Raw genomic sequence first — 23513 nt, forward strand, 5'->3', positions numbered from 1 at the left:
GGGGGAGTTGGGCGGTCTAGGATGGGGGAAGGCTGGGGATAGCAGGCCTTCTTGGCACGACTGGGCCTGGGCTTGGTCTGTCTCTGCAGCAGGCAGGGACGCCCTGGCCTGTCTTCTCCCTGAGACCCCAGAGGCCCACAGCATCAGGAGGGGTCAGGCTGCAGTGAGAGGGCAGAAGACACCTGGGGTCTCTCGGAAGGGCTGGTCAGCAGCCCAGACCCCTGGCTTCCTGGCAAGCACCCTGGCCAAAGGGCTCTGAGGGTGGGCTGGGGAGGTAGCTGCCAGTGCAAGTGCCAGAGCCCACCCATACCATGGTGTCCTGGTCGTAGATTTCGATAACAATGATAGGGGGATCGTCCCGCAGCTCATGAGCTTCACCGTAGAGCTCCAGGTTGTCGAACACCAGCATCTGGTCCCAGGTGGGGCACAGGGTCTCATTCAGTACCTGCAGCAGGGTGGGGTAGACAGGTGACAGGTAGGGGTGGTGGTGGGTGGGCAGATACCGGAGCAGGAGTCACCCCCAGTCACTCCTGTCATTTCTGGGGGACTCGGGGGCAGGAGTGCCATGTTCTCTGACTCTTCGGGGAATCTTAAATGAAGGCTGCTATGAGGTCTGCTCATGACCGTCCCCCCTCACCCCCTGCCAACGTCTTCCCTGTCTTCTATGTTGAACGTAACTACGATTAAAGCCTTCACCAGTGTGGCCTGGTCCTGCAGCTATCTGCAAGCCTTCCCTCTAAGGATCTGGGTACTGGCTGCTCTGTTTCTCCAGGTCCCAGAAACTCACAGGCCCCCCAGTGCTCTCAAAGTCAGAGCCACCCGCTCCTCCCCGGTGCCCTCACCTCTGTGCACTGACTCTGGTTGATGAAGAAGACACGGGCAAAGGGGTCTGAGAGGCCGGTGCTGTCAGCAGCAAAGAGGCTGCGAGCCTGGTACATGTGGGCGCGGAGCTGGAAGGCCTGCTTCTCTGTGGGAAGAGCAGGATGAAGCTCGGGGAACAGGTCACCAGCCAGTGTGCCCTCCCCGGGTGAGGGCTCGGAGCCGGGGCCACCCAGACCTGGGAGTCCTCACTCACTAGTGTAGACCAGGCTGATGGGCGGGAAGGAGAGTAGGCCCAGGCCCTGGGCTGCCTTGACCTCCTCGAAGCCGCAGGGCAGGCCACACAGGAAGTCCTTGCGCTGCTTGCTTAGACCCAGCCACAGGTAGAGCTCCAGCTTGGCCTGCACTGTCCAGCCTGCCGAGCCGAAGCCCCGCTTCCCTGGCAGCTGGGGGGTGGGCTCAGGGTCAGCTGCCAGAGCTCGCAGGGTGAGGAAGGGGCAGGGAGCTGAAGAAGCTGTGGTCAGAGGGGGCCCATCCCCACCGCAGCCATCCCACTGGGCTGTGCAGTGGGGAAACACAGCACAGAAGGGGATGGGCAGGGCGGGATCCCCCTTCCTATTCTCTTTAGCTCTTCCCTGAGCATCTTGTCCACTCAGGCCTGGCAGACCCAGGGGTGTGGATGCTGCTCCCTCCAAGAGGAAGATGACCTCTTGAGAGTAGCCCAGCCCCCAGCCCCTCCACCCGCTGCTAATCCATTCCCCTTCCGGCACCTTGAGGAAGAGTGTCTTGACCTTGGCACAGTCCTTGCCCAGTTCCTCCTCCACGATGGAGAAGAGCAGGTCCTTGGAGGGCACCCGGGTGTAGGCGATGCGCTTGTTGTTGCTCATCATCCAGATGAAGATGTCAGGGATGCTGTGCTGGGGCTGGGACAGTGTCCGGTGGGGGAGGCCAGTGTGCCTCGTAAGGGAGGGGACGGGATACTGGGCCTTCCTTCTCCTCCCGCCAATGGAGTGGGAAGAGCATGGGGCAGGATGCAAGGCTTGGTCAGCCCTGTCCCTCAACACCTGTCAGAACGGGAGGGGCCCGCCCCCTCCTATGCAGCCCCTCCCGCCTTGCTCCAGTTTGGTACCGCGCTCCAGCACAGGGCACACCTCGTCTGCCAGGAAGCGCAGCTTCTGCAGGAAGTTCTGACAGAGCCTCAGCTTGTCGCGCACCGTGTGCCGCTTCACTTGTGCCCGCAGGGTCTTGGCCTGCTGCCCCATGCTTTCCTGCGAGGTGGGGGGCAGTGTAAGCGGGGCTCAGGTTGTGACACATGATGGAGAGGCTGGCCCTGAGGGCCGTGACCTCAGAGACAGATGTTCCCCCACCTCGGCTTCCCTTTTCACCTCCAGACCCTCCCTCTGTTCCCGAGTGGTCCAGCCGTGTCCTCACCAGCTCCCGCATGCAGGACTTGAGACGCTCCCGGTCCAGCCTGGTGCGGGATGAGTGGCCCTGGTCCTTGTCCGCGAGGGAGAGGAAGCGGCTGGGGTAGGGGGTGGGAGCAGGGCTTAGCAGAGATGACACCTTCTCTGCCAGCCTCCCATTGCTGCCCCACACTGGCAGCCCCTCCACTCACTAGCAGCCAGAGCTCAGCTCCTCTAGGACGCCCCGAAGTCGACGCTCAGGGTACGACTTCTCCGTTTTGATCATCTCCTGCACATCATTCAGGCCTTCTTCCTGTGAACCAGGAGTGTGAGCCACAGCCCCCCTCAGCCTCCCCAAACGTCTCCCTCTTTCATCAAGAGGATGAGGGGCTAGTATCCTAGGACCTCCCATGAGCACTATCCCTGGAGTGCTCCGCCATCATAAAGAAAAGTGAAAGTGAAGTCGCTCAGTCGTGTCCGACTCTTTGCGACCCCGTGGAATGTAGCCTACCAGGCTCCTCTGTCCATGGGATTTTCCAGGCAAGAGTAGGGGAGTGGGTTGCCATTTCCTTCTCCAGGGGATCTTCCCAACCCAGGGGTTGAACTCTGGTCTCCCGCATTGCAAGCAGACGTTTTACCTTCTGGGCCACCAGGGAAGCCCAGAAACACCAATTTCCAGGTTCTGTTTTCAGAACCTGGAAGCTGTCATGCTCGTGACTCTTTGGTTCCTGAGGAAGAAGCCATCTCTGGGTCATGAGTCTGTGGTCCTGGTGGACCCACAGGGGTCGGACAGAGCCCAGGATCAGATGCAAGGGGGCAGCAGGTAGAGAGAGAGGGATTGGCCAGACGCCTCCAGGGAAACCCAAGACTAGATGGGCCACAATTCCCAGACTCCACTCTGGGAAGCCCTCAGACCCTGGACTGCTCCTGGGAATGGGGCAGGGACAGGAGCACAGGACCTGCTGGGGCCATTCTGTAGTCCCTCCTCGATGCCCATGGTAATCTGCTGGGCAGACAGGCCTTGTGTGAGTCAGGGGTGGTGTCCAGGCTGGGCGAGGCCCTCAGAAGCACGCCCCCTCTGCCGTTCCCCTCCCACCCCTGGCCTGGCCCTGACCAGCTTGTCTGCGATGTGGTCCATGATGTTGGCATTGTACAGGCGACGGCGTTGGTCAGGCCACCAGCTCTTGATGTAGATGCAGGGTTTGTGCTCCAGGTAGGGCAGATGGAAGTAGTTCCTGGGGTGGGAGCAGGTGGGAGACTGAGGACTGGGTGCCCAGGCAGGCGGGCAGGGGACAGACCACCAGAGGATGGCAGGCAGTGGGCAGGGCCTCTCAGAGCCCCTGTCCCGCCTGGCTCACCTGTCAGTGATCTGGGGCCGCATGGGTGGCGTGGAGGAGACCGAGGCCAGGCCCCCACCCTCGTCAGTCTCTTCATCACTCAAGTTCTGGATCAGATCGACTTCCTCCTCATCCCCAGGCTCCTTCCGAGGCCGAGGCCGCTGGGGTCGTGACAGCCCATCGACTTCGTTCCCGTAGTTGCCTGAAGGCAGAAGGGGGCACCTGAGGGCCTAGAGGCTTTTTCCCACCTGGCTCCACCCTGCCCTCCAATCCAGGGGGTCTGTGGCTGGGAAAAGCAAGAGTCAGGGAATGGGATCTCTGCTGGGCTCTGTGTGAGCTCAGATACCATAGGACACTAGCCAGAGGATGGGGCCATGTCCTCAAGGTCCAGCCCCAGACATGGACCCTGCAGGACTCTTCTCTCTAGTCCTATGGGGGCCTTGCTCCCTTCTGCAGAGAGGATGTGTCTCCTTCTCATGTCCCTATTCGCTGAGCCCTAAGGTTCACCCTGTGGGGCGTGTGTACACTCGTGATGTGCAGTCACTGTGTGCTGTGTGGGCACCTGAGGACACTCGAGGGAAGTGGTCAAAGTCCCCCTCCCCCGAGAGCTGTGCAGCAGGCCCAGCAGTTACCGCTCTGCAGTCCCCGGGCCCAAAGACCCCTCTGTGAGCCCAGCTCTCACCTATGGTGACCTCAAAGGTGATGGGCTTGTCTCCATTTTTCCGGTCGATCATTGAGGCCTCCAGGAAGGCTCCAAATAGAAAGAATTCTTCTATTTTCCCCGTGCAGCTCTGTGGGGAAGGTGGTTCAAGCCACCCTGAAAGCTTACCAGCATGTTGAGGCTGGGGCCAGGCCTCTTTCTGTCTCCAGACAGGCCCTTGGGGCTAGTGGTGGGGGACATCCCATCCAGCTGTGGAACTAGGAGGCCAGACACTGAAGGCCCAATTCCTTTGGCCCTCCAGCCTGTCCCTTCAGGAAAGGCTGCTCTGCCCAGCACAAGGACAACCGTGGCTAGGAAAGGAGCAGAGATGGGCAGAGCACAGGCACAGGCAGTGGGAGGGGATGGAAGTCTTGCTACTTCCTGGGGAGGGAGGCCTCACCCTGGAGTCTGGGCCCCTGAGGCAGGCAGGGTGGACACTGGCAGAGCCCAGGCCCAGGCTGCATTGAGTTAAGGGGTGCTGAGCAGAGTTGGGGGGGCTCTGGAGGGGAGCGCAGCCCCCCGGGGCCTCACCTCGGAGATGGGCGTGGCCTGCTCCACTTGCACCTCAGTGGAGCTGGTGATCTCAGGGTTGGAGGTGTCCAGGATCTCCACCGCCAGGCCCAGCATGAGGCGGGCACGGAAGGACACACCCTCCCCCAGGCCCTCGTTCAGGTCCTGATGCTCGTCTAGCAGCGTGTAATTGCGTGTGGAGCCGTACATGTTCACCCAGGCGGGGCCCAGCGTGGGCAGGAAGCCTGTGGGCAGGGGTGCAGGGGGTCAAGGGCTCGCTCAGGTGGAGGGACCTGTTTTGGGGGCTCCTGGCCTGCACCTCCTGGCTGCTGAGCTGAGGGAAATGTCTGAGGCAGCAGAGGGCCTGCAGCTGTGGGGCTCACAGGGGGCTGCGGGGCGAGCCGTGTCTGCTGTTTGTGGGCGGCTGTGGGGCGGCCCTCTCACTTCTGGGGCACTTCCGTGTGTTTGTTTATTCTCTGCGGGAGCTTGAGCTGGCGGTGGGGCTCCACATACACACATATCCATTTCTGTGGAGCGAAGTCATGGTCCCTGCTTTCTAGTACCTGTTGCAGGGTGGTCTACGATCTTCCTAGAGGACAAACCCACCTTCTTAGCTCCCCAGCAAGGCCTTCCAGCCCTTTGCTGTCTGTGCAGACCTGCGTTCCACCGGGGTGTCACTTGCTTTTGCACACCCCTCCTTTCCTCTCCAAAGGAGAGGTTCTCTGTCTCTGTCTCTCTGTCTCTACCTGTTAAATGCTCTTCCTCCATGAAGTGCCCCTCCCCCTAATTACTCAGTTCAGTTCCGATACTCAGTCATGTCCTACTCTTTGCGACCCCATGGACTGCAGCATACCAGGCTTCCCTGTCCATCACCAACTGCCGGAGCTTGCTCAAACTCATATCCATTGAGTTGGTGATGCCATCCAACCATCTCATCCTCTGTCATCCCCTTCTCCTCCTGCCTTCAATCTTTCCCAGCATCAGGGTCTTTTCCAACGAGTCCGTTCTTCGCATCAGGTGGCCAAAGTATTGGAGTTTCAGCTTCAGCATCAGTCCTTCCAATGAATATTCAGGACTGATTTCCTTTAGGATGGACTGGTTGGATCTCCTTGCAGTCCAAGGGACTCTCAAGAGTCTTCTCCAACATGACAGTTCAAAAGCGTCAATTCTTCGGTGCTCAGCTTTCTTTATAGTCCAACTCTCACATCCATACATGACTACTGGAAAAACCATAGCTTTGACTATACAGACATTTGCTGGCAAAGTAATGTCTCTGCTTTTTAACATGCTGTCTAGGTTTGTCTTAGCTTTTCTTCCAAGGAGCAAGCATCTTTTAATTTCATGACTGCAGTCACCATCTGAAGTGATTTTGGAACCCCCAAAATAAAGTCTGTCACTGTTTCCATTGTTTCCCCATCTATTTGCCATGAAGTGATGGGACCAGATGCCATGATCTTGGTTTTTTGAATGCTGAGTTTTAAGCCAGCTTTTTCACTCTCCTCTTTCACTTTCATCAAGAGGCTCTTTAGTTCTTTTTTGCTTTCTGCCCCAATTCCTAGTCCCAACTATTTTTTCTCCCATTAGGATTTGTTGTGTCTCATATGTAGCATGGATCCAATTCTGCCTTATGCGTTTTGTTTTTGTTTTGCTTAGTTTATAAAAAAGCTAGTCAGAGTTGTATCTGACTCTGTGACCCCATGGACTGTAGCCTGCCAGGCTCCTCTGTCCATAGAATCCTCCAGGCAAGAATACTGGAGTGGGTAGCATTCCCTTCTCCAGGGAGTCTTCCTGACCCAGGGATTGAACCCGGGTCTCCTGAATTGCAGGAGCTCATTGTTTACCGTCTGAGCTACCAGGAAAGCCCACAGTTTATAAAAAATATAGCATTTAAAAAACTGAGACATACTTAAAATTCACCACTTTATAGGACGCATTTCAGTGGTCTTCAGTGCATTCACTGCATTGTGCAACCATCCAGGACATTTCACCCACCTCGGGAAACCCCGTACCTCTCAGTAGTCTGTCCCAATCCCCTCCTCTTTCCACCTCCTGGCAACCGCTCATCTGCTTTCTGCCTCTATGTATTTGCTTCCTCTAGACTTTTCATACAAACGGAACCATACAATCTGTGGCTTTTGTGCCTTCTGTCTCAGGTTTTGAGCATTTGGTAGCACACCAGTCTCCCTCATCCCCAGGGAACATCGTGAGAACAGGATGGATCCCTCCCTTGCCCTGTATCCCTGGTACCAGCTCAATACTCTGGTCCTACAAGTCAGTAGATAGGTACTATGGCGGTGGTGCACACATACATGGGCTTCGCAGGTGGTGCAGTGGTAAAGAATCTGCCTGCCAATACAGGAGACTCAAGGGATGTGGCTTCCATCCCTGGGTCAGGGGTCCATTCCCCTGGAGTAGGAAATGGCAACCCACTCCAGTATTCGTGCCTGGAAAATTCCACAAGCACAAATGGGCTACAGTCCATGGGGTTGCAAAGAGTCAGACACGACTGGAGTGACTGAATGTGTGCGCGTGTGCACACACACACACACACCCCTATAATATGTATATAATTACTATTATTTTCATTTTACAGATGACAAAACAGGTACAAAGATCATGCAACTTCTAGCTGTCAGAGTTGGAGTTCAAATCCAGGCAGCCTGGCTCAGTGGGCCCAGGCAGCTCTGTGCAGACCTGACCACAAGTCTTTACCCTTCCCTGGAGGCAAGGGCTGCTGATGAAGGCCGGTGGCACCTTTAAGTCCGAGGTGTGGGACAGAGCCGGTGGTGTGGTGGTGGTGGTGGTGTGTGTGTGTGTGCGCGTGCGTGCATGTGTGTGGAGGCGTCTCCTTTACCCACTCCCTTTAGCCCCAAGTCCCACCTCCAGTCCCCAGCTGCTGACCTTTGTCTCCATCGTTGGAAATCTTGCGCAGGTCAATGAAGTGGGTGCCGATGGCCACGTCATTGACCTTGTCCGAGTCCCGGATTTGCACCTTCATGCGCTTGCAGAGTGGGGGAAACAGGTCTGTGAAGACCACCTGCTCATTCCACAGTGGCTCGTAGCTGCTTTTCTGCACTGAAGTCTTGCCCTGGTGGGAGGGAGAGAGAGTCAGATTCGTGTACCTGCCTGAGTATGCACATGTGCGTCTGTGTCTGTGTGTGTGTATGTGTTACGAGTGTGTACGTGGGGTGTGTGTGTGTGTACGTGTGTGTACTTATCTCCATCCTCTTCTCCATCCCAGTCTCTCTAGCCCTTCTCCCTCCCAGTGCCCCCCACCCTCAGTGCTTGGTGACCTGGGGGCGGGGGGAAGTCCCTAAGGCCCAGCCTGGCCCCAGCCCAGCCCCTCTGAGCTGTACTCCCTCATCTCTCTCTCCCCTCTTCTCGAGGTGACGCGCCAAGGTGATCAAAGGCCAGCCTCGTGGCTTCTGATTTTGCCTCATGTTCATCCCCAGGACCCCACGCCCAGTCCCTTGCACCTCACCCCACTCCCAGCCTCCTGCACCCCGATACCTTCTGGCCGGCGAAGAAGACTTGCACATAGGGGTCGACCAGATCCTTGTTCTCGCCAGTGAAAGCCTTCTTCACATTGGCCATGAGGCTCGTGTTCATGCGGGGCAGCCCCTCTGCTCGGTAGATCTTCACGTAGAACCGGGCCCACTGGCGTTCAGGGGGCACCCCTTCGGGGAGCAGCAAGTTCCTGCCGGCATGAACAGCTAGGGCTGCGGTGGCCACACCTGGCCGACTCCTGCCCCGACATCCCCATGCCTCTGGGGCCCAGGACCACAGGTGAAGGACGGCTGAGAAGGTCCATAGCAGAACTGAAGACACCAGAGTGCAGGGCACCCGCTCTCTTGTGGGATCCTGGGCAAATCTCCCCATCTCCCTAAGCCTCAGTTTCCTCAGCTTTAAGATGGGAATAATAACATGCACCTCCCATGGATACGATAAGGCTCAAACAGATGAAAATATATGAGTACTTTGTGTCACATCTTTTGTCTTCTACGCAAAAACCTCACCAGTGGTCTCTTTCTCTCTCCCTGGCTCAAGGAAGGCATGATCCACTGGATTCTGGATTTTTCCCACTGAATCCAGACAAGGTTCCAGAATATTTCTGAAAAGCCCCTGGCAACTCCCTGGAATTGCTTCAGAAAACAAAATCCCTTTGCTCTACTGGGTGTAGACTCAAGGCCTCGCAGCTCTGGGAATCCACACTTTTCCCCCAAGTTTCTCATAGTCGGCAGTATGCATGTCAAATGACTGTCACTCTCGACTCTCCCCCAGTCCTTTCTGCCCCATGAGGAGAGTCCCCAGACACTGAGGCTGGCCCTGGCCTCAGTCCTTCCAGGGAGAGCAGGGCCATCTGGGCGGGCGGATAAGGGAGATGGAAGGTGAGGTCTCTGGGCCAAGTCCACCCTGGGGGTTCCCTTTGCACCCCAGGAAGAGTTGGGCCAGATCTCCAGGGGCGGGGCGGGGGTGGGAGCTCACCCCTCAATGTCATCCTCATCCGTCTCGTTGGCCTTGTGGGGAGTCTTAATGTTGTCGCCCTTGCCCACCACAGCGACATCGCACTTCACGTAGCCCTTCAGTCCCGCGGAGATGTCGTCAGGGTCGGACAGGACGGCCCACTTGTGGTGGAACTGGTGCTCTGCAGGGGCAAGAAGCGGGGGCTGCCCGGCTGGCCCTACTCAGGGCTGCACCCACCCTTGGGACAGGCCGTGGAGGCCAGGTCATCAGGTCCTGGGGCCCTGGGGCCACAGTGCTGCCTGCCTCAGGACCCGGGAGGCAGAGGTCCCCGAGTAAGGGTGGCCGAGGCAAGGTCCCAGCTCTGGCCATGCCCCCAGATGTGTGGTATGGCTTCAGATGGAGGAATGTCCTGACTGGTTTCTTGGCCTGCAGCCCTCCTGTCCCCAACCCCTTCAGCCAATCTCCACACGGCTGCCAGACAAAGCCCTTAAAGAGGCCCTCCCTCTCTCATTCCCCATTTCAAACCCACCTGAGGCTCCCCAGCGCCTGGGGGAAAGACTGCCGACCTTAGCATCCCCTGTGGGGCCTCCTGATGCAGCTCTCCCTAGCCCCCAATGTTCACCCTACCCTTCCCCTGTGCTCCTGCCAGGCATAGCTGTTGACCCCTCTCTGAATAGTTCAGATTGCTGTTTCACACCCCCAAGGCTCTGTGGCTGCTGTACTTTTATCTTGGATGCACCCATCCCTTCTGTTCCACGCCCCAACCCTCTGGCTCCCTATTCAAACTTCTAATCCTTTTGTTGGTGCGTCTCCTCTTCCATGCAGCCTTCCTTGACTTCCTCAGAAGAGCTGATCCTGGCCCCTTTCCATATGTACATCTCCTATTTCCTGCCACTATCTACTTACTGTCTGTCTCCAATTGCAGACCAAAAGTCTCCTAGAGACAGGGACAAGTAGTGTCCCCCCAAAGCTCCTAGGACCCAGGACAGGGTGGAGGAAAGACCAGATATCAGAGGAGGAGGCTAATCTAGGATGGGTCTGCCCCTTCAGGTTGACTGCGAGCACAGCCTATACAAAGGGCACATTGTCCTCTGATTTTGTGTGGGCCCTGGAATCTCCCGGACTCAGAACTTTCCTCTTCCTCCCACTCCTCTTTCAATTTCAACTACAGTTCACACCTGTTCCCAGCAAGGCTCTGTCCCCATTTGCTTCTGTGAGATGTGTTAGGGGCTGCATGTATGACCCGTGCTCCTGGAGCTGTGTGCACCAATACTGACCCAGCCACGCAGCTACTCACCCGGCTGGGAGTACACGGTTCCCACGTCCATTTTGAAGGACCCCACCAGGGTGCCACTGCGCAGCAGGTTCTTGGAGTGAATCACCTTCCGGGCAGAACCACCAGCCGTCAATCAGGTGGGATGGGGCTGAGGCCGTGGGGCAGGGAAGGGCTGACTGATAGAGGGCACCCCCCCCAACTCTTTATGGGGAAGTGAGTTTCAGGTCAAGCAGGAGGGTGTCTGGCAGGGCAGGGGTATCTGTCTGAGGCTTAGCATCAGCCCCTTCTGCCTCGCCAGTGTTTTGCTGGCTTCCAGGTACATGTGAGCATGTTGTACACTGCACAGAATGATGTGGCTAAGGGAGTGAGAGGGGCCCAACTCCAGCCTGTGCCCTGCTTGGCTGGCTGTGCATCTTTTTATGGCTGTGCCGTCCTATGGCTGGCCTGCCCAGAGAGGGTGCCCTTTTCAAGGCTGCACTAAAGTACAGTTTGAGCTAAGAGCCCCACCTGCTGGGCACTGCTCCCCACTCACCGAGATCTTGATGATCTTGTCAAACATGACATCAGGAGAGACGTGGAAGTCAAAGACGAAGTACTAGACGGGGAAAGACCCAGGCCTGCTGTCACTTGGCAGGCTGAGGCTCAGTGCCAGGCCCCTCTGTCCTGGCATTGCCGGTCTGCACTGGCCCATGCCCCCTGAGCCCCGAAGTTTGGATAAGTAGAAGGGGCAACCACTAGTCCCCCTGACCACAGCTCTCAGGGGCAGTGAGCAGTCATGTGGCCCTGAGCAACTCATTGTTCTGAACCTTAGCATCCTGAGCTGTCAAATGGACGTAATGACACCCCCCACGTAGAGTCTCATTATGAGGTTTGATGAGATACATATAAGATACTGTAAGATACACTGTAATTGTGTAGGTCCCATAGACATCACCATTAAACCACAAGGCTGCCTAGAAGATGCCCCCCAAGTTTGGAGGTGTTAAAATGTAAAGTAAGCTGAGACTTAGAACTGAGAGCTGATGAACTTAATCTGCTATAAACACAAATGCTGTGGGCATGATCGGTCCTCTCCAGCTGGGAGCTGCCACTCATGGTGCTGTGCCTGCCCACGTCTCCTGGCCTCGGGGTGCAGGCCCTGGGGACGAGAGTGCAGGCACTGAGCAGAAAGCCTGCTGCTTTGGTGAACTCATGGGCAGGGAGACAGAAGAAATGTTGAAGTGCTTGGAGTAAATGAGGAGAATCTGTTCGTGTTGCTGGGGGCTCACACTAGATCACTGTGGGTAAAAGTGCAGTTTTAGAGCCACAAATCCTGAGCTTTCACTGTTGGGCCAATCGCTTCCTTTTCAGAATCTCAGTTTTCACCTCTGTGATGGGGGGATAATGAACCAGGGCCTCCAAGTGGAACCGCTCTGGGACAGCGGTCTTGTCATTGCTGGGAGGCGTGGTTGTGAATCTAAATATGATGACCTGGGTCAAGGAACTTCCCTGGGGATCCAGTGGCTAGACTCTATGCTCCCAATGCAAGGGGCCTGGGTTTTATCATTGGTCAGGGAACTAGATCCCACATGCCACAACTAGAGATCCTGAGTACTGCAACTAAGACTTACTGTTTAGTTGCTAAGTGGTGTCCGACTCTTTTGCGACCCTATGGACTATAGTCCACCAAGCTCCTCTGTCCATTGGATTCTCCAGGCAAGAATACTGGAGTGGGTTGTCATTTCCTTCTCCAGGGGATCTTCCTGACCCAGGTATTGAACCCATGTCTCCTGCATCTCCTGCATAGGCAGGTGGATTCTTTACCACTGCGCCACCTGGGAAGCCCCAGATATAAATACAGAGCTTGGAAAATGGTTTCTAGGCTGGAATTAGGAGGTATCCTGTTTGCAGCTCCCATGTTGCCAGTCATGAGCCTGGCACAGAGCAGAGGCCCAGTGTATCTCTGTTTCATCTTTTGGATAAATATCCATTCAGAAAAGTGTTACCAAAGCCCTTCAAGTACAAGGCAGGCCCTGGAGTGGGCTACAGTGATGCAGGAGATCAGGAGCCTCCTGGGTTGGATATGAAGGACCGAATGGAATTCAGGGATGTTATTGTCAAACAGAGGGGAATGCCCTGACCTCTAACCTAGAGAGTACAGGGAAGGACATTTGAGCTGGGCCCTGCAAAGTGAGTAGGAGTTTTCTGAGGAGCCACCAAGTGGGGAGATCAGTTCTGTTTCCTTGGAAGGAGGAAGCCACTTGAATGAAACATGAGGTGCACGGACCTGGTGCAAGGTGAGCTCTCCAGTCAGCCAGACAGGCCTCCACCACTATCATATAACCGTGGAAGACTGTGGGGGCCCTGTCTCCATATCTGTTAGGGAAAAATAGACCTTATCTAGGCCAGAGGTTTTCCAGTCAGGGATGTGTCCTGACCTAAGGTCAGAGATGTCGAGCCTGAGTTTCCTGACTCCTGGGAAGGATGTCACATGGGGCCGAGGGGTTCCTGAACAGCAGTGTCCCCAGCCTGGGACCTGCGGGAAACCAGCTATGAGAGTGGGGCTTCTCTCTGATTGCTTAGGAGATTTCAGTCAGGCCTGGCCTCAGGCTGGGTCCCTGTGAAGGGCAGAGACAGGCCTGGGTTTTACTCTTGCAGGTGCCCCGCTGGGGCCTCCCACAGTTTCCAGAGAGATGTCCCCACCTCTGAGAAGCAGACCCTCACCACACCCAGGATGGACACTGAGATGAGGGATGCCCATGCCTCACTAGGACCAGCCTGGCACAGCTCATTGCCTGGAGCCACTGAGAAGCAGCCTGGAGGCCCCTCCCAGAAAGGGAGGGCCACAGTGGCCAGGTCAGTGACTTTTGGGTTAGGCTGGTGTGTGTTCAGGTATCTGAGGGGTATGCTTCACCATAGCTGATTAAGATGGGCCCCTCCCTGGAGCCCAGACTCAGAGGCTGTGTCCGGTGGGGTGGGGTGGCCATCCGAGATGACAGAGCCCAGTGGGTGGAAGCAGAACAGTCTGGACCCTGCTCTGTCTATAATACTCTCTGTGATCTCAGCCCTTTTCATAGAGTGGCCTCAGTCTCCTCTGTAAGGTGGAGAGACTGAATTAGAAGGTCTCTGAGATTCTGTAACCTCAATGTGGCCTCAGACAGCTGCAATGAACAGCAGTGGAGACCAGGCCTTTCCCCTCCCACTCCCCAAGCGTCATGGCCAGTGGTCTGGAAGGACCTCGCAGAGATTCAGGCACCCAGGATGGCAGCTGAGCAGAAAGCATGCACACGCAGAACTTGACTCTGGCACTTGGCACCTGGGCCAGGTCTTTCTCCAGGAGCCTCAATGTCCCTTATATAAAACGGGTTTGATGGTGACAACTTCTGATAGTGTGAGAGTCAGAAGAGATGAAGCACCTAAAGCATTTAGAAGAGAGCCCCGCACACAGCAAGCACTCATGAATGGTTCTAGTCCCCCCATGGGCCAGGGCTGGAAGGAGGCTGCCCTGCCCCAGGGCTCTGGCTGGGGAAGGACCTGGGACCAGGCCTCACAGGGTGTGAGGTTCACTCACTGGCACTGGTGGGAGCAGCACTAGGGAGGACAGAGGCCGGGTTCCTTTCACAGGGTGGACCCCGGCCAGACCAGGGTCAGAGGGCGTGGCACTCAGCATGCTGGGGGTTGTAACAGGTGGACCAAGGTCACCCGGCTGGTAGCCCTGTGTGACTCTTGAGTCCCAGCTTCTCCTATTGGCCCTATGGGGCCGGGGCCCAGGCTCTGCCACAGTTTGGAGGACTCTTCCCCACCCCGGGCCCCAGGGCTGACCTCATTATAGTAGGGGCAGTTAGTGGACTCCTTCATGGAGGTGTACTTCTTGTCATCGCCCACCTCCACACACACCACGGGGTCCATGTTCAAGCCCACCAGCTGCCGAGCCTCGATGACTGTGACGCTGACCTGCGGGCAGGAAAGAGGGGAAATGAGAAGGAAGGCCTGTGAACTTGGGTTTTGCAGGAGTCAGAGCCTGGCTGGTACCAGTCTGAGCACTGCTGAATCTGCTGGTGATCCTGGGTCGTTCCCCACCAAGCCTCAGTGCCCTCATTTATAAAGAAGGGAGTGAACTGGATCACCTCTAAGTAGGTGTGCACCAGAATTACCAGGGGGAGGGGGAGGGGAAGGAGGACGGGGGGGGGGTGTGCGTTGGTGGTTAAAGACCCTGAGGCCCCCATACCACACTCCAGACCAACTCAACCCAATCTTGGGAGGGGATGGAGGAGTGCTGTCCAGCATCTGTATTTTTAAAGCTCCCAGATGATTCCAAGAGTTTTCACTGGCATCAGTGGCCCTGCCGCACAGAGGGCTGCAAACCCACTCCCACCCCCCAAGATTCTGTGCACTCAAGAATTAAGCTTTCTAAGTCTCCATTAACATGCATTTAGTTTTCTACTCCAGCACTTTTCATTTGAGTCCTGCAAGCCTCTGATATCTCTTTTTTTTAATTTCTGGAATTTGGCCCCTTTCCATATTCCTGGTTTCCCTTCTTTTAATTTCTTTGAGTGCCCAGTAAGGCTTTGGTGCCCAGCTGGAGCACACTTTTTTTTTGGTCTTGATACTTGTATGTTGTGTGCAGTCTGTATTTTTTCAGTGGTGTCCACCTCTCTGGAATCATACTTCTATACTAGGAAGTCATTTTTCAGTTGTTCATCCATTCGACAAATATTTACATATACTGTGGTGTTGGAGAAGACTCTTGAGAGTCCCTTGGACTGCAAGGAGATCCAACCAGTCCATCCTAAAGGAGATCAGTCCTGGGTGTTCATTGGAGGGACTGATGTTGAAGCTGAAACTCCAATACTCTGGCCACCTGATGTGAAGAGCTGACTCATTTGAAAAGACCCTGATGCTGGGAAACATTGAAGGCAGGAGGAGAAGGGCATGACAGAGGATGAGATGGTTGGATGGCATCACTGACACAATGGACATGGGTTTGGGCGGACTCCGGGAGTTGGTGATGGACAGGGAGGCCTGGTGTGCTGTGGTTCATGGGTTCGCAGAGTCAGACACGACTGAGCAACTGGACTGAACTGAACTGAACAGAGAGAGAGACGTGTGAGTATGTATGCATGTGTGCATAGTTCTCGTGAACTCTCATTTTAAGCCATCAGTTGTTGCTTGAATCTGGAGGTGTCAAGCCCCACTAGGGCAGCCATGATAAATAGGAAGACTTGGGAGTTCCTGAAATGACAATGAGCCTCAGTTTTCTCAGCTTTAAGTGGAGACACCTCCTATCCATAAATTTGCCTGAGGTTTGAATGAGATAATGTGTATTGAAGTGCTTTGTAAATTGTAGAAAGTCTGGAAGCTGTGAGCTCTTGTTATAAATGGCTTCTCAATAGAACTTACCTTCAGTTAATTGGTTGGGTCCCAGGCAGGTAGGCTCGTGTGTGATGCTTAAGTCTCTGGAACTTGCACTTTAACAAAATAGCCTATGCTGACCTAGTATTAGCATTTCCCTCAGCACTCTTCTAATGAAACCATATGAGTTGCTTTTTATGCTTCTCATCTTGGAAAGTTGGTATTTTAATTGCTGTGCTTTGATGCAACTGCTAAATACGATTTTTACTCAAGAGAATTATTTTCCCTTTTCATGAAAAAGAATAGCCTTGAAAATTATCTTCCACTGCGTCCATCAAAGTCTTATAAATATCTGAAGGCCAAGAAAAATCCACACATTAAAACTAATGATGTTAAAAAAATAGAAACCCTGATGACAACGAGAACATTGCCAAGCCAGTATACAGAACTAGAAACTGAATATTTACTAATTGAAGTAACACTTGAACTATGAAAGCAAGCATTTCTATGTGAACTTGAGGTTCTAAAGGGAATGGAGCTGAGAATATGGAGCTCTGAAGGAGTTTACCATTTCTTCAGGGAGCTAAAAGCAAAATAGAGCCCTCTGAGAAGTTAAGTAAACTAGAAGTCCTTCCAGAACATTCTTTGCATAGTAGTTTATAGAGTTTTAAACTCTGTGAAACTTTTTTTTACCAAAGTTTTTTTTTTTTTAATTTCATTTCCCCCCACAACTAACCAATACCCTCTCCTCCATAAAAAAATGAAAATATTTTCAAGACTAGTAACTCAAGACTAGGAAGTAGACAAACACATTGTTGGCATAATAAGGTACTAAAGAGATGCCATCAGGAGATTTGTCCTTGCAATGTGAGAAGTTGATTGGCTTCTCTGTTTTTCATCCAGAGACCCAGCCATAATGATAGCCTTTTTGCCCCCTAGTCCTCTTCAGGAGCAGAGGACTCCTGTCTTTCCATGATGGAAGAGAAGGCAATTACAGCCACAAAGGGACCAACAGACCAGCTAACCAGGGAAACTATTGGCGACTGGCTATTACATCTTCTTATCCCAAGATAAAGGACACGATCCCCAGGTGGCTTCACGAAAGTCATCACCAGGAACAATGCTGAGTGTGAACCTGTACCTCTGTCTTGGGAGAACCCATGAGTCATGGTGCTCTCTGACCTGCTCCTGAGGGATCAGATGGGGCTGCAAGAACATGTTCTCTGCTGAAACATCCTTTACCTTCTCTTGTCTCCAGGTGACAGGGATGTGATATGTTCAGTTGCGCATTTTGAGAAGACCATTCCAGTGGTGTGTAGAGGATGGTGTGGAGGAGGCAATACGAGGACAGGGAGACCAGATAGGAAGTGGGTGCCACATTGTGCTTGAGCTGGGGAGATGACATGGGGATGAGAACTGGAGAGATGTTTGGAGGTGACAATGTATATGATCTTGGTGCCAGGAAGACAGGGTACAGCTCAAGACTCCATGACCCACCAAGAACATGTCTGCCAAGTGCCACGCTTTGCCCACTCTGATGGGCAAACTGCATATTCCCAGGGAGGAAGCTGTGGCTTCTTGCTTTTGAGATGTTGATAATCAGGAAAGGGTTTACATATAACATGCATTCTAAAAAGCAGAGACATTACTTTGCCAACAAAGGTCTGTCTAGTCAAGGCTATGATTTTTCCAATAGTCATGTATGGATGTGAGAGTTGGACTATAAAGAAAGCTGTGCGCCAAAGAATTGATGCTTTTGAACTGTGGTGTTGGAGAAGACTCTTGAGAGTCCCTTGGACTGCAAGGAGATCCAACCAGTCCATCCTAAAGGAGATCAGTCCTGGGTGTTCATTGGAAGGACTGATGATGAAGCTGAAACTCCAATACACTGGCCACCTAATGCAAAGAGCTGACTCATTGGGAAAGACCTTGATCCTGGGAAAGATTGAAGGCAGGAGGAGAAGGGCACGATAGAGGATGAGATGGTTGGATGGCATCACTGACTCAATGGACATGAGTTTGGGTAAACTCCGGGAGTTGGTGATGGACAGGGAGGCCTGGCGTGCTGCAGTCCATGGGGTTGCAAAGAGTCGGACATGACTGAGCAACTGAACTGAACTGAACTGAACTGAAACAGAAGAAACAAAGGGCCTCAGGACCTCATTTCAGAGCTACCCAATCTTTAGGATGATTCTCGGCCTGAGGATCCTTTCTGGGTCTGAGTTCAGCTAAGTCTCTCTGGCTGAGGTCTTTCTAACTCGGCAAAGCCAAGCTCTACGAGAAAGTGAAGTCTTTCTGACAGGTTTTCTTGCTTTATACATTGCACTCATTGAAAGCAAGAATAGTCCCACATTTTCACCCTCACAGCTCTCTCTCCAAGTACATTAACACTTACAGTTGAGATGTGAACCAACCTGTCAGGGAATGCTGTGTTACCAGGCTAAACATGAATACAGCTGCTTTGTTCAGTTTGGAATGTTTACAAAATCTTCGGAGGCAGACTCTCTGGTCCACTTAATTAAAGTCTCTGGCAAGAAGCAGTTTGAGAGAGCTTTTGAAAACATGCAGTAGGCAGTAAAGATGAACTGAGACCAGAGGGAGAGATGGTCCTCAATTATTTGTTCTGACGATGGGATAGGACACCCGCAGGACTGACCCTTGTTTCTAGCTTTGAATAACTGCAGAACCTGGGGCAAGCTCCTTATCTACTCTGCGCCTCAGGTTCTCACCTATGAAATACAGCAATACCGATGTTTGGGTGGTTGTTAAGATTTTATTAACTTAAACAGTTATACTAGTTACAACAATAACAATGGCACCATTTTCTGTGCCCTTATGTGGCAGACTGGTGACACTGTGGAGGGAACGGTATCTGACTATGAGGCTCTTTCTTCTTTGGAATTTTTTCTCTTCTCAGCTCGGAGCATAACCCTGAGCCCAGTGTCCTGGAAAAGCCCTCAGAAGTGTTAGTATGTTCTGTGCCTGGGTTTTGGCAGAGAGGTGAGGAGGTGACATTCCCAAATGTCCTAGGAGCTCAGTGGTGTGATGCTGTCTGAAACCACAGGGGCAGGTCTGCTTGACATGGCCCAGGGTGAATTTTCAAGCCCCTGGGAAGATGGAATTTTCAAGCCAACTGGATGAAAACAAACCCAAGCAAGGATTCAGGGAGACAAGGTGTGTCCTTGAGGATATATGACCAGAGGTACCTGCTACAGAGAAAGGTGGTGTCTAGTCCTAAACATCCTCTCCTGAGTGAGGCGAGGTCATCTGCCCTTAAAGAAGGTGCATGAGGCCTGGGAAGTCAAAGATCAAACCCTGACACAGGAAAAGGTATTCTGATTCTGGGGCCTGGCACTGGACCTAGGCAGGAAGTGCAAAGGCATTCAGGTGGGGTCTGCTGAAGGCTCTGACCAGCCAGCATTCTCACTCAATTCTAGGAATGCCCAGCAGCCTTTCACAGCAGCTGGGCCTTGTTAGCCCCTAAGGGACGGTCCAGAGGAATGCACGGTCCCTGGACCCTTCTCGTTTGCAGTTTATAAATAAGTACTAGGTGATTGGGTTTTTACATTAGCCTTTTGTGAGTTATGTTAGTGTAACTCATTCTCTCGGGCTCCAATCAACTCTGGGAGAAGAGACAAAATTGAGGGTCTGGCCCTGCGAAGCTGTAGATGAGGCCTGCAGCTGGGAGGCTGCACTGGGGCCCTCTGCCCATGGGGCACTCTCCCCGTAGCTCCCAGCCATGCTCCATCCCACTTGCACTGGTGGCCACATTAGCAATCTCACAGCTGCAAATCTCTCTAGATCTCAGCCATTTGGTCTCCAGTTTTAGAAACATACAAATAAAAAAATTAAGTGTTAATTTCAGAAAATACAGAGACGTAAAAAGAAGAACCCCCCCCCCAACTCTCAGCTTCTATAGATAGCCAGGATTGACATTACTTCTGGTATTAAAATAATACAAAGCAATAATTTAGAAAAAAAATCACACCAAATAATCTATATATTTCTTTAGAGGCCCTCATTTTAAATGTTTTTGTGAAGTTATTTGGTCTGTTTATGTTTTTTTTAAGTCCCTCTCACTTTATAAAGTCCATTACAAAATCCTAAGAGACCTTTGACCAGCATAAGCAGAGTTCACACCCTCCTTTTTGAGTCTGTATCCTTCTACTTATGACACTGTGTCCTTTGTGGGTCTCTATCTCTCTACTTATGACACTGTGACCACAGTGCTTGAACAGTAAGGAGATCAGACCAGTAAATCCTAAAGGAAATCAACCTTGAATATTCATTGGAAGGGCTGATGCTGAAGCTGAAGCTCCAATACTTTGGCCACCTGATGTGAAGAGTGGACTCATGGGGAAGATCGAAGGCAAAAGGAGAAGAGTGGGACAGAGGATGAGATGGTTAGATAGCATCATCGACTCAGTGGACATGAGTTTGAGCAAACTCCAGGAGACAGTGAAGGACAGGGAAGCCTGGTGTGCTGCAGTTCATAGGGTCGCAAAGAGTCTGACACGACTTAGCGACTGAAGAACAACAATCAGTGCTTCCCAGGAACAAGCTTAACTTGGTAATTTATATTCAGTTTGTGGTTCTCTATGACCCCTCATATCCATGCCCCCACAGAGTCTAAAACAGTCATCTGGCAAGAACCACCTGCGAGAGAGTCAGAAAGACATGAGGACTCTTGCTGCCCCCACGTACCTGGTAGTCCATGGGCCGCCCAGCACTTGGCTCCATCTTGATGTCTGGCTTAGACCTGAGAAGGAGAATGTACTGTCAGGCTGGGTGTAAGGGCACTGCTTGCAGGGGAGGAGAGCACTGGCAGTGGTTAGACCTTGGAGAAGGGAAGAGGACAGAGTCATGATTGTCAAACACTCCAGGACTGCCAAACAGAAAGGGGATTAGTGGTTCTCAGAGGCTCTAATAGAGAGGACTAACCAATGGCAGAAGTAAAAGGAGGCAGGTCATTAGGTCAACAGATTCAAGTGTTAGGCAGCCCTGTGATTTCCCTTTGCCCAGAGGTATTCAATGACCTGGGAACAGCCCCCTGCCTTTGCAGGGAGGGAGGTGAGGGAGATATCCAGGAAAAGAAGAAAGGGGCAAAGTTAGGAAGGAGCTGTCCATGGGCTCTGATTCTTCTCCACCCCAATTCCAAATATAGCAAGCTAGGCCTGCCTGACCTGGTGAAGCCAACCAGGGTTGCGAGGCTCCTGCCCACTTACCGCTTGTTGGAGACATTGGTGGTGAGGGCTGTGACGGATGCTAGTGACACGGAGTCAGGGTCCAGCCCATCCCCCAGCCGAATGGCCAGGCGGTCAAGGTCCTCCATCTCCAGAACAGCTGGTTCATCTGGGAAAAAGGGAGGACTAGTTAGGTGGGCTGGATGGTGGGCTGGTGATGGTGTTTCCTCTTTTGCTTCGGCATCCAGGAAGCTAATAGTCAATTTCCAGGTTTACTTGGTGGCATCTACTTAGAATGTTATAGTCTGCTTATCTGCAGTGTTTCTGACCTAATTTTGATCTTTAACAGATACTGTATCTGGCCTTGCCTTTTAATTTTAATTGAATATAACTCATCCCTGGAGAAGGAAATGGCAACCCACTCCAGTATTCTTGCCTAGGAAATCCCATAGACCGAGGAGCCTGTAAGGCTACAGTCTACGGGGCTGCAAGAGTCAGACATGAATAGTGACTAAACCACCGCCACAATTCACTATGCAAGTACTGAATATCCTTTGTGGAAGAAGGTTAGGAATAAAGAATCCAAACTTATGTATCTTCTATCAATGGCTACCATTTACTGAGTGGCTACTACATGTCAGGCATAATGCTAGGCACTTTATACACATATCTCTAGCTCTCATAATCTTCATAGTCATATCTTGCCAATATAGGTACTATTCTCACATCACAGACAAAGAAATTGAGACTCAGGAAGGAACTTATCTTTGTAAAATAGCTGATGGACTTCAGAACCTAACCCTGTACTGATGTGTATTAATCCAATGAGATGAAGGAATGACGATTCTGAGAAGCTACCCAAGGATGATGGGTTTGAGCCTCAGCCAGCAGGTCTACCCTCTCCAGTCTAGGAAGGAGAAAGGCACAGCTGGAATATACGTGGGGGCAAAATATAAGGAGAGAGATTCTGGGACCAGTGGGCCACACGGGGGATGCTGGGAGAGAAGCCAGGAGCCCTGAGGATGGTGGACGTGTGATCCACAGACCTGACTTAGAAAGCTACACACAGCTCCACTGTACTTCCATTTCTCCCCTTAAACAGCTGTCGTGTCCCCTCACCCGTGCCACAGGCCACTCCAGTCTTCCATACCCACCCTGCTTCTCTCCCCCAAGGCGGTCCCTGCAGCCCCCTGAGAGGGAACTGGGTAAATGTTAGGCAGAGAGTCCTGCCATGGAGCAGGCATTCTCAGGACTCAGATTTTCCCATAGAAACAGGGAATTGGCCAAATAATTTTTTTTTTTGTTATTCCCTCCTCTGATTAAAAATCCCTAGGCTTCTGTGTGAAGGATGGAAGCCAAGAGGGCAGGAGGAGCCCACTAGACAGAGGTCTCTGCTGCTGCTGTTTTGTATCGGAGGAAATGTGGTACCCACCTCCAGCCCTCGGAGCGCCCCCTTCTGGAGGACCTCTCTCAGGACGGGGTTTCTCTGACAGCTAATGATAGGCCAGGCCCCTCCCAGGTGGCTCCTCTGGCCAATAGCAGGAGAGCCCACTGGGAGGCCGCTCGCGGAGAGCAGGGGTTTCGTCCCTGGCAGGTGCGGAGAGAGGGGTGAACTAGACCTTGGTCAGGGGCACGCATCCGTACCTTGTCTTTGGGGTTCCTCCTTTTGAGGCCGGTTCTTGCCGAGCTTCATGGCGGAGAACACGCTCCTCCCGGCTCTGTGAGGGGGCAGCCAGAATGAGGTGGAGGGAGATGGACGTCAGGAGGAAGACACACAGACGATAGAAGAGCAAAACCCGAGAGAACTCGTAAGGGAAAGGAAGATCCAAGCCCCAGCCCCTTACCTACTGGTCCCGAGATATCCTGGAGGCCAAACTTCCCAAATTGGGAGCCCTGAAGGAGAACTAGGGCAGAGGAACCTCCGTCATATCCTCCTTCCCCATGCCTTCACACCATTAAGGAGCAGGTTGGGGACAGCGACCACAAGAAGGTGGCCTTCAGGTGGAAAAAACTGTTTCAACTGAAGCCTGTCAGGGTCCTAATCCCAGCCCCCTCAGTTCAGTCTTAGAGCTCTGAGCTCCACCAGTGGGCAAGACTCATCCTCTCCCACTGTGGTCGTACTTTGGCTGGATGCAAAGAAAGTCAGACAAGAGAGACAAAGCATCAGAACAGAATGGCAGAAACAGGACTCAGAGGGGCAGAGCTGATGAGCAGGTAGGAAGTGTGGTTGAAACAAGCTGCTTAGTTCTCAGACAGCCCTGGTACTCAAAGCCTGCCTTTGTGTCCTTGGATTCTCCTTGGTCCCCAGTGAAAAGGAGATGGGCCCTTTCCTGTCCCCATCTTTGGTCCTGGTTTTACCCTTTTTGCCTGTCCCTTCTCACTCCAGGCAACCCCCACCACCATCCCCCACCACCTTCTGCCAACCTCCAGGAATGTATGGCAGGCTCCATAGTTCCTACCTCTTCCTCTGTTGGTCTGGCCTTGTGACCC

The 23513-nt window shown here is 53.0% G+C and overlaps 1 protein-coding gene across 1 annotated transcript in view; it reads right to left on the reverse strand.

The window, feature by feature from the left end:
- Positions 1–23513, reverse strand: part of OTOF (otoferlin) — an 88748-nt gene that overhangs the window by 16288 nt on the left and 48947 nt on the right. The window contains exons 7-26 of the mRNA XM_010840690.1: positions 22668–22741; positions 21066–21192; positions 20545–20599; positions 14311–14442; positions 11042–11104; positions 10531–10615; positions 9255–9414; positions 8280–8466; positions 7671–7857; positions 4791–5014; positions 4242–4350; positions 3581–3761; positions 3337–3457; positions 2435–2535; positions 2251–2341; positions 1971–2087; positions 1590–1742; positions 1076–1265; positions 843–967; positions 311–445 (exon numbers count right to left, since the gene is read on the reverse strand). Of these exons, the coding sequence (XP_010838992.1) occupies positions 311–445; positions 843–967; positions 1076–1265; positions 1590–1742; positions 1971–2087; positions 2251–2341; positions 2435–2535; positions 3337–3457; positions 3581–3761; positions 4242–4350; positions 4791–5014; positions 7671–7857; positions 8280–8466; positions 9255–9414; positions 10531–10615; positions 11042–11104; positions 14311–14442; positions 20545–20599; positions 21066–21192; positions 22668–22741 (2617 nt within the window). The remainder of the gene's footprint in view (positions 1–310; positions 446–842; positions 968–1075; positions 1266–1589; positions 1743–1970; positions 2088–2250; positions 2342–2434; positions 2536–3336; positions 3458–3580; positions 3762–4241; positions 4351–4790; positions 5015–7670; positions 7858–8279; positions 8467–9254; positions 9415–10530; positions 10616–11041; positions 11105–14310; positions 14443–20544; positions 20600–21065; positions 21193–22667; positions 22742–23513) is intronic.

This window comes from Bison bison, unplaced genomic scaffold, assembly GCF_000754665.1.
Source record: "Bison bison bison isolate TAMUID 2011002044 unplaced genomic scaffold, Bison_UMD1.0 scf7180017864145, whole genome shotgun sequence".
In the NCBI taxonomy this organism is placed as follows: domain Eukaryota; kingdom Metazoa; phylum Chordata; class Mammalia; order Artiodactyla; family Bovidae; genus Bison; species Bison bison.